Source organism: Panthera pardus, unplaced genomic scaffold, assembly GCF_024362965.1.
Source record: "Panthera pardus isolate Hobbes unplaced genomic scaffold, ASM2436296v1 HiC_scaffold_20, whole genome shotgun sequence".
NCBI lineage: Eukaryota > Metazoa > Chordata > Mammalia > Carnivora > Felidae > Panthera > Panthera pardus.
This window is the reverse complement of record NW_026526766.1, coordinates 81,563,041-81,573,662: the sequence shown is the minus strand read 5'-3', so window position 1 is coordinate 81,573,662 and position 10,622 is coordinate 81,563,041. Positions and strand designations below refer to the sequence as shown.

At 47.1% G+C, this 10,622-nt stretch overlaps 1 protein-coding gene across 1 annotated transcript; it reads right to left on the bottom strand.

Moving 5' to 3' along the window:
* Positions 1-6,278: 6,278 nt before the first annotated feature.
* LOC109249960 (olfactory receptor 5C1) lies at positions 6,279-7,232 on the bottom strand. Its single transcript, XM_019420655.2, has one exon. It carries the CDS (start codon positions 7,230-7,232, stop codon positions 6,279-6,281), a length of 954 nt encoding a protein of 317 aa, XP_019276200.2.
* Between the last annotated feature and the right edge of the window lie 3,390 nt (positions 7,233-10,622).

Sequence of the window (10,622 nt, the reverse complement as noted above, 5' to 3'; positions counted from 1 at the left end):
GGCCAGGCTGGTTCTTCACCTAAGACCCCAGGGGTTCCTTTTTACTGATGGGTCATCTCCCCAGCTTCAAAGGAAAAGGGTGAAGGGTGGCTAAATTGCTCAAGGCTTCCTGTCAACGGGGAAAATTGTGGGTATGGAGTCAGGCAGCCCTGGTGTTACACACAAGTGTGACAGTGGGCAAGTCGTGTTACCGCCCCGAACCTTCTTCCTTTCTGGCCCTAGGTTTCCCATCTGTAAAATAAGGGAGCTGAACCAGGTGATCTTCCAGGCTGCTTCCAACTTTGATGCTTTGTGATTGTAAGCAAAACACAGAACAAAAGATATTGCCCAGGATGGAGCCTGGAGAAGGAAGAAAATAAGGAAGAAAAGATAAAGAGGGGATTAATACAGCAGATAAGAGATCTGACCCCCAGGCACTTATTTCAGGAAAGTAGGAATGGGGGGAAATAGAACAAAACAAGATGGAAGGGAGGAACACATGAAAGAAATAAAAATCCCAAATCTGAAGGGCACATGTTTTATATGGAAACATAACTCCAAATACTTAAACACAAGTTGTGACATTTTAGAACCCTGAGGATAAAGAGCAGAGCCCAATACCTCCGAGCGCGTGGAGCCCAAGGGTCTAATGATATTCAGATAACAGTCTGCCATCAAGTGTTTCATCGACAGGAGATGGTAGAACACAGTTGAGCAATATCTTCAGATTCTGAAGGGAAAAAAAATATTTTGAACCTAGAATTCCATACTTAACCGAAATAATAATCAAGCGTGAGAGAAGAATAAAGATATTTTCAGACTTAGCAAAAAAAAAAAAAAAAAAACCAAAGAATCTGGATGACTCCCCAGATACCTAGCGAACTATCCCCATGAAATCAAACATTTTTTGGGAAGCAAGCAAATGCACAACTCTCTGTGAGAAACTTGTACAGACAGATAAATGCACCTGCCAGATGCAGGGACTTGACTCCTAAGGACACTGGCCACTTGTTTTAACGTCTTCCATTCTTTCCCGCCTGTCTGATTCTCACAGCAGAAATCTTGGACAGTTCTCCAAGAGGGGGTCTTAAAAGGAGAGGGGTTTTAGGACACTGGTTTGCTGGAGGCTTTACAGAGGCCAACCCTGCAGGGGAATGATCTCTTAATTTTTTCCTGTGTCCTTCTCTATCACAAATAAATAAAAAATTACACCAAGGCCCTCCCTACCCCAGTGTCTTCCTTCTCTTCCTCCTTTGGGTAAGAAGAATCCTCTGACCTTGGCTCCCTGTTGAGCGTGTTTTCAAACTCCCAATCACATCCCACCTTCCAGGAGAGTGAGAGGATCAGGGTGGATGGAGAGTTGGATTGGCGGCGGGAGGTGGGGGCAGGGGAGGGGACAGTTCTTTGTAAAATGACTTCTAAAAACTGGACCTGTTCTGGCCCCCGTCTTCATGGGTCCCAGTGAACATGAAAATGCACTGAGCTGTTTGCAGGAATATTCATATACAATCACAGACACACCTGCACAGGCTTGCAGATGTGTGCAGCCTCAAGCTGGTCTCTGCAAATACACAGGCACAATCAATCACATGCAGAAATGTGGACCCAGCACGCACATCACACGTAAGTAAGCAGACAAATAAAACCACATGACCCATGGACTCAAATCATCATACACATAAACGGATTGTCAAATGCAGTCACAAAATGGCACTGGGGCTAAGAGAGTGATGATCATTCACATACTCCTGCTCATGGAAGCTTACAGCAGCAACACACAGCTACTGGGACCCTCCACACGTTTGTGCTTTCACTGACCACTTACCTGTGTAAGCACTCTACCAGAGCGTGTTTGTGCACGTGCTATCGCTCCTGATCCCCTCATCCAGCACATTCTCATGCACAGCCTCAGGGGCCCGCAGCCTCCCGCTTTCACGCACATGGCCACACTCACCTAAGCTCATGATGGGCCATGGCAGAGATGCACCACCCTGGAGGGGCACATCCACGTACACGCTGCCCCATCCCCCCAATGATACAGTGAACGGTGACGGTACTGCACAATCATAGCCTCACACAAACAGCACACATGTGTCTCGTGCACATTTTCCAGTCTGGCCTTTTGCCCCAAGTGTACCCTCTGGCCTCTTGGCATCGCAGGAGGGAACAGCAGTGGGGGCCAGGTGTAGTCTGTCCCAGAGTGTTGGAGGAGGGAGTTATTAGCCACAACTTAAGGGGTTGGGGGCCTCGGGAACACCTTAGCCCCAGAGGCAACCCCGCCCCTTCGCTTGGCCCTCATCCCTGGGGCAGGAGGCAGCTCAGCTCTGGGATTCCTTATTCTTCCTCTCCAGGGTCCAATTTGATGGGAGAAAGGGTGCTTGGTGTCGCCTCGCCCTCGAGGGACATTCAGAAGCTCATGTGTGGTGAGGTTGCTGGCCCTCAGCCCCTGTCTTGTGAAGGCCAGAAGCAAGGGTCAGGCTGATTCCTGAACCCCAAGCAGAGTGAACGGGGGCAGGGGCCGGGGAGCCCAGGGTTTACCGCATTAGCTTCTGGGGCCAACCCGCCTGTCCTCTCAGCTGTGGCTTCTTGCAGGAAGTGTAGGAGTACGGGAGGGTTGTGCCTCTGGTGACTGGCAGTATGTGTGGCTGTGTGTGTGTGTGTGTGTGTGTGTGTGTAGGATTGTATGCCGGGGTGTGGAGACAGACTGTGTCTCTATGCAGCCAAATATGTCACGGGCTTGAGTGTGTGTCTGAGTGTGGCAGCTACATCTGTGTCCGTGTGGGTGGCCATACCTATGAAAGTGTTTCTTTGTGCATGGCTGTTTCCCATCGGGGACTGGGTCTGTGTTGGGGAGGGGTTGCTGGGTGTGTATTGTGACATAAGGGAATGATGTTGTGTGCAGCATTCCAGGTGGGAATGGCTTGGCATGGCTGGGTGTCAGAAAAACCATAAAGGGTGGTTTGGAACATAAGAACACTCCATGGTTCCCTATTGCCTATTAAATAAAGTCCACATTCCCTATGTGATATCTCACCCATGGATAGCATTCCCAGACCCTCAATCTTCATACTCCCCTCTGCTTCTTTTCTAATACGTTCCTCTCAAGCCAGTTACATTGGTATCCCTAAAGTCTCCTGCACACGCTGGGCTTATTTCGTTTGCCATGTCTTTGTGTCCGTTTGTCCTTCCCCCACGGAACGCTCCTTTCCCAATTTCCACCCATGCTTCAGGGCCCACCTCACTTTGTGCAGTAAGTGCCCTAAATCAGACCCCCAGTTTTCCCCACCTCAAGCCTGCTCTTGTCCTGACTGCTTATCTTGGTAAATGGCATTGAAGGAGGTTTAAAGGGGAATGCTTTATCAGCGACTGGGGAGCTTTACTGGACATTTCACTCTGGGATTGAGGATCTGTGTCTCTTCCCTTACCCTCCAGAGTGGGCTCTGTTACTGCCTTCCACTCTTTTCCCTTCTCTCTCGTTTGTTTTCTTATCTATCAAATAGGCCCAGCATAGTAGCCTGCAACTTCATGGTAATGTGTAGGATTTATGTAATTATTGCATTTGGTTGTTCCACTGCTGCGAAACATGGACATCCTGTGGGGCCACGGCAGTGGAAGAGGCCAGATGCTTCTGGAAACTTCCCTGATCGTGGTGGCGGCTGTATGTGTCACGAGAGCCCAAGAACCTGCAAAAGGAAGAAAAGACCACTGAGGAGGTCTTTTAAGTATAGACATTATTGAACTGGGGACAAAATTCACATTCTTGGAGGCTGCCAACTTTTCTGATAATGCCTCCAACCATTGTCATGGCACGTGAGTTGTTACAGTGAGGTAACAACTGTTAGAATAGGAGGTGGGATAGGAGGTAAGAGCTGGGGAAGGATCGTAAAAGCTCGTGATGGAAGAAGCGGTTTTAATTTACGCGAACCTTTGTCACAAGGTGCTGATTTGGGATATTGTACCCTCCGCGCTCAAGATGCTGACTCATCAGGAAATAAGGTGACCAACCACTCTGGTTTTCCCAGCACTGGGGCAGGTGCTCAAAGAACTTGGTGTTTTAAAACCAGGACAGCTCTGGGCAAACCAGGACGAGTTGATGATCCTGTCAGGAAACCTATAAAATTCTGTAAGATATGAGGAGACAGTTTTGTGCATATCCCTCTGTCTATCAGACTGGGACCCCCCGCCCCCACCAAGAAGACCACAGTTACCGAGAGAGAGGGTACCCTGGTCCTGATATCAAGGAGTGCCACATTCCCAACGAGCCGGGCTGAACCTTCTGTCTTCTTGCAATCTTGGTGCCTGGTGGCTGATTTCTCCTTGAAGGGAAGTTGGTGTGGTGAGGTTGGCCCCTGGCTGGGGCTCAAGGAAGAGAATCGGTGGGGAGCCTATTAGAGTTTGAGCCCCATAGTTCAACACTCCTGGCCTCATCTCAGCTAAATCAGGGGAAATGGAGGAGAGATCAGGTGGAGATGACATTGGCTCTGGCCATGCTTCACCTCTCCTCAGCTCCTGCCCTAACTCTTGGGGTCCCCTCCTGTCCTGTTTCTCTGCATTCAGTGACTTCCCAGGGAGAACGCAGTGCCTTGGGCCTTGCCCATATGTACCTGAGTCATGTATGAGTCATGAGTCATGAGTCAGGGAGACAAAATCTGTCAAAACCATGAACTCTGGGTGAAAGAAAATCCCAAGAGCATTGGGTCAGAAGGTTCTAGCGTGACTCCAGGCTGAGAGCATTGTTGTTACCCAGGAGGGTCATGGCATTCCCTCTCCTACCCCTGATTCTGCTTTTGGATGTTGTAAGCCAAACATAAAGCAGTCTACCGTACTGGACCACATGCTAATCAGAGTAGGCTCATAACCCTGAATGAAATTTAAGCACACCAATAACCATCTTGTACCTACCTCTAAGCTTTAGAAAACATGAATCATTATCTATAACCCTAAATAAATCTTGAATTAAGACCCAAGACATGTCAATTTGATAAAATACTCTTCTCACGTCTAACTCTCCTTTAGTTCTGAGCCTAGATTAACTGCAATAATAACTTTAGACCGTGACTTAAATTTATCACAAATCTTATTTGCATATCAACTTATCTAACAGATCTTTTGATATAGACTACACTCTAACCCAAATGTAATCTAGCAATAAAAATGAAACCTGAAGTCCAATATTAGTCTTGTACTCCAAAACTAACTCTCAACCATTTTCTCTCTCTCTCTCTCTCTTTTTTTTTTTTTTAAAGTAGGCTTGATGTCCAGTGTGGAGCCCAATGCAGGGCTTGAACTCATAACCCTGAGATCAGGACCTGAGCTGAGATCAAGAGTCAGACGCTCAACCGACTGAGCCACCCAGGTGCCCCAATCCTTAACAATTTCTAATAAGAGCTCAAGTTTATTCAAACTCTGACTCCTAAATTTATGCCAAACCTACTACTAATGAAAATCAACCCAAATCCTATAATGTATGTAACTTTAATTCAATCCTAGATTTCTCTGATTGCTTTTAAATTCCAAACCTACCCCTGGGTCTATCCTTACCCTAATCAAAGTCTTAGACATAATCAGAACCCTAATCCTAACTCTATTCTAACCACACCGGTAATTCTGACTCTTTCCTAACTTCATCATATGCCTGAACTAAAGTAACTTTAATCCTACCTGTGTCACAAATCTGATTAGAAGCCAGATTCTAACCTAACTGTTGGGATTTTGGGAATGAGCTTGTGTTTGTTCCTGTGCTGTTCAGCCACTTCCCTGAGAGTTGGAATACAGAGGCCAGTAGGGAGGGGGTATTTATCTCACCAGATTCAGTACCATACTTTGGCATGAGCATCTGAAGATGCTCTCTTGGGGTCAAAGAGGCCAACAGCAGACTCACTGCTCATGAAGAACATTAAAAGGGCAAGAATCTAGGAACACTTGGAGGCAACACAGTTTTTACCTGGTGTGTCTGGGAATCAGCCTTCTAGAAGTGCAAGTGGCAAATGCATCCAATAAGTTCACCTGGTAATCTCTAGGGACTCAAGTTGTGAACACTGAGGAACCTAAGAGAGCTCAACAGCCACATGAACCTGATCTTGTTAATGTTACTCTAGAATCTGATCTAGTTCTAGATTAACCCCCTAGGGAGATTCTCGCCTCCTGGCTGTAAAGCTTCCTTTTCTCCCCCTTTCCAGTCCCTTAAACAATGACAAGACACACCCAAGCCACAAGTTCATCTATCTTTGCCCAGAGTGGCAGGGGCCAGACACTGTCCTCTTATCTTGTCATAGTCCCAACCAAGCTCCTCAGACTTCTCATTCGTGCTCCGGACCTGGACGGCGGAATCGGCTCCAGGTTCTTCTGACTGCCTCCTTGACCTCCTTGTTGCGGAGGCTGTAGATGAGAGGGTTGAGAGCTGGGATGACAAGAGTGTAGAACACAGATGCCATCTTGTCAGTGTCCAGGGCATAGCTGGAGCTGGGACGCAGGTACATGAAAGTGAGTGTCCCATACAGCATGGTTACAGCCGTGAGGTGGGAGCCACAGGTAGAGGCTGCTCGCCGACGGCCGTCAGCCGAGGGCATGCGAATCACAGCCCCGGCAATGAAACCATATGACACGACAATAACCAACACCGTGGCTGTCTGGATGAAGCCACAGATGGCAAAGAGGAGGAGCTCATTGAGACTGGTGTCATTGCAGGAGATGGCCAGCAGTGGAGGGATATCACAGAAGAAGCTGTTGACCTCCCGGGAGCGGCAGAAATTCAGGCGGAAGGTGAAGGTCGTGTGGACAATGGCACTCACTGCCCCGCCCAGGCCTGATGCTCCCAGCAAGGCCAGGCATACACGCTGCGACATGGCTGTTGTGTAGAGAAGAGGGTTTCCGATGGCCACATAGCGGTCATAGGCCATCGCTGACAACAGGCAACACTCGGCATCAGCCAGCCCTGCGAACACAAACATCTGGAGGGCACAGGCCGTGTAAGGGATGGTGGCGTGGGGCAGCAGTAAGTCCACCAGCATCTTGGGGGCGATGGCTGAGGAATAGCAGGTGTCCAGCAGGGAGAGGTTGGCCAGGAAGAAGTACATAGGTGTGTGGAGCCGGGCATCCACTTGGATTAGCAGCACCATGCCCACGTTTCCCAGCAGGCTCACCAGGTAGACTGGTAGGAAAATCAGGAAGAGGGTCACACGTAGGTCCCAGCGATCCGTGATGCCCAGGAGGATGAATTCAGCAGGGGCCCATGTGAAGTTCTCTGCAGTCATCCTGCTGGACAGAGACTAAGGGGAGGCAAAGCGAGAGGGATGTAAGAGAAAGGTTTTGCCCACCATGGAGGAGAAAGCACCAGGAGTCAGGCAGACTTGGGCTTCAGTCCTACCTGTGTCATAAAATTGCTATGTGTCCTTGGACAAGCCATATAACCTCTCCAAACCTTCGTTTTTAACTCTGAGGAGTCACTACAACTTAACTTTCATGAGGGCAGAAATCTTGTTTGTCTTATTCAATTTTGTATTCACAGTACTGAGAACATTGCCTGGCACATAGTAGGTGCTGAACAAATATTTGTTGAATGAACAAATGATGAGTGGGGTGATAGTGTCTGGCCAAGGATGGAAAATTCCATGACTCAATATGCATTCTGCTCTCCAGTTTCCCAAGGAGGAAAAGAGACAATTAAATGAGCAGAGTCTCCTGACCCAAAGGGCAACAAGCTATGGGTCTTGAGGTTCTGGAAGGACATCTTTCCATTGGAGTGGGACCTGGGTGGAGAGAGCACAGTAGTGGTCTGGTATCTTGGGGAGACAGCAAGGAGTGGAAAGAACAGAAGATTTGAATGTATTCCAGGGCCAGGCTGTTCACCTCTCTGAGCCTCAATTTTCTCATCTGTGTAATGAGAAAAAAATGGTGCAAGGATTAAATGAGATAATGTGTGTAAAGCATCTATCTCACACGGGGCCTGGTACAGAGTAGGAATTTTCACAAAGTATTGATGAACTGAACTGAGTTAATGCCTTGCCTCAATACTGGAAGGAAGCAACTTTCAGGCAATCGAAAGTAGTGTAGTTTCCAGAAAATAGAACACTGCTCCACACTCCTGTGTCTTTGCACTTGTTCCTTGCATCTGGAAGCATTTCCTCTTTCTCTGTTTGGTGAAGATGACCTCCGATGTAAAGGCTTACCTAATGCACTGAAAGGAAAAGAAAATACCCCCTTGTTTGCCCTGGAGCTTCCATCTGTCACGGCATGCCATCACGCCATCCTTCCATTGCACATACTTTTTTATGTGTCTGTCTCTCCTGTGGGCTTGGAGCTCCTTGATTCAATATTCATTCAACCAACATTTATTGGATACTACTACATACCAAGAATGGCTCTGCAATTCGTCTGTGTATCTCCAGGGTCTGGTGTGTAACTGGCGCTCAATAAATACTTGATTGAATGTATAAAATAGTGAAAAGAGTATGAACATAAGCAGTACGTAGACTTGGTTTTGAGTCCACCACTTTCGGGTGTGTAAATCCGAGCAAGTGACTTCACTTCCGTCGGCCTGTTTTCCCCTTGTATATTAGAAAACAGACTATTGCTGTTGGAGGGTCCTAAGAGGCATTAGGTGTGCAGCATGGGGCCAGGGGCTGAGTAAGTGCTCTTTCTCCTTCCTCTGAGAGAAGCTTAGACCTCTGGCACCCACTTGTGCCTGGTAGGGAGGACAAAGTTCTTCCTACAAAGCATAGCTTGGATGAACAAGTTTCGTGATGTCCCATGTTGGTGAGGCCGTACTGATGGAAATATAAATTGGGACATTTGAGGGAGAATATGGCAGTTAAAGGCCCACAACTGTGCACATACCCTAGTGTATTAGTCTCCTGCGGATGCTGTAACAAAGAACCACAGACTGGGTGACTCAAACAACAGACATTTATTTCTTGTGATTCTGGAGGCTGGGAAGTCTGAGACCAGTGTGCCAGTGTGGTTGGCTTCTGGTTGGGGCCCTCTTTCTGATTTGCTTCTGGTTGCTTTCATGGCAGATAGAGATAGAGAGCAAGCTGTCTGACCTTTTCTGATAAGGGCACTAATGCCATCATGAGGACCTCACCCTCATGACATCATCTAAACCTAATTACCTCCCAAAGGCTCCACTTTCAAATACCATGACACTGGGGATCAGGTATTCCACATATGCATCAGGGAGGACACATTCAGTCCATAACACCTAGTAATCCTTGTTCTTGGTGTTTACTTTCGAAAACTCTCGCACATGTATACAAGGAGATGTGCACAACGGTGTAGGCACTCCTGGACTGTTTGTAATGGCCAAACATTAACCAAGCCTAAATGTTTACCAGCAGGCTCGTGGGAATTAAACAGGAATGGATTGAACTCATACATATCAATGTGGAGAAATCTCAAAAACATATTGAGGTGAAAACATGATTTTCAGAAAAATATACAAATGGATGAAAAAGCACAAAATGATTGTTATGTGTATGTGTATAAACCATACAGCTGATTGTTCCACACAAAGATGGGGTCCCATCTAAAGAGCCCCGGGGCATCTCAGAAGGCTGCCTCACTTTTGCCCCATCCACACATCCAGAACTAATCTTTCTTATCTTTTAAGATTCGGGGTCACTTTTTGCCAGGAAGCTTTATCTCAACACCAAAATGCCCAAACTCTCATGCTGGAACCCCAGTTCTATAATAGCCCTACTCCATTGTTTTGTAATTACCTAAGTGTTTGTCTCTCTCACCTAATCAAGCATTTGGGACTATGCCTAATTCTTCCCTCTATCCTTAGGGATACAGAATTTTAGGGATCTTCCCATCCTTCTTAGTGGGGTCACTGGTGGAGGTAAGACAGCCTTTAGGGTTAGAGAAACCACATGTTTTCCATAAACAAACTCAGCTGACTGGCTGAAGGTCTGCATCCAGAACCCAGCTGGTAGTCAACCCCTTGTGTGTCTCTGCATCCTGCCTGGAAAACAAACAGTACTCACCTTCACAAAGTGAGGAGCAGACCTGCCTCAAGGGCCTCTCCATTTCTCCATCTGTAAAGTGAGGACAATGAAGCTTCAGAACTTTTAAGTTGCTTTGAAATTTTTGAGTGCAAGGATCCCCCAAACTTCAGTTATGTAGCTATTATGGAGTGTGTGGTGTGTTTGCACACGTGCATGTGTGTGTGCATGCACATGCACAAAACACGGAATTAATTCTCCATTAATTTCTGTCACCTTACTGCTCATGAGAACAGTCTAGGGTATCTTTCCTTGAAGGTAAGAAAACTGAGTTCCAAAGAATGGAGGGGATTCATTACAAGATACACAGCCATGAAGGGATAAAGTTGGGGCTTAAACTCGCATCTGGCTTCACATCCAATTTCTTTGTCTCCAGGCAGAGACCCCAATTAGATCTCTTAATAGATTACCCAAGCCTATGGTGGCCACTATCCTGTCTCAGTCCTCTCATCTTTATTTTTTTTTAATTAAAAAAATGTTTATTTATTTTGAGAGAGAGAGAGAGCGAGCAGGGGAGGGGCAAAGAGAGAGGGAGAGAGAGAAAATCCCAAGCAGGCTCCTTGCCGAGCAAGGACTCGATCCACGAATCCTGATGTGGAACTCAATCTCATGACCATGAGATCATGACCTGAGCCGAAATTA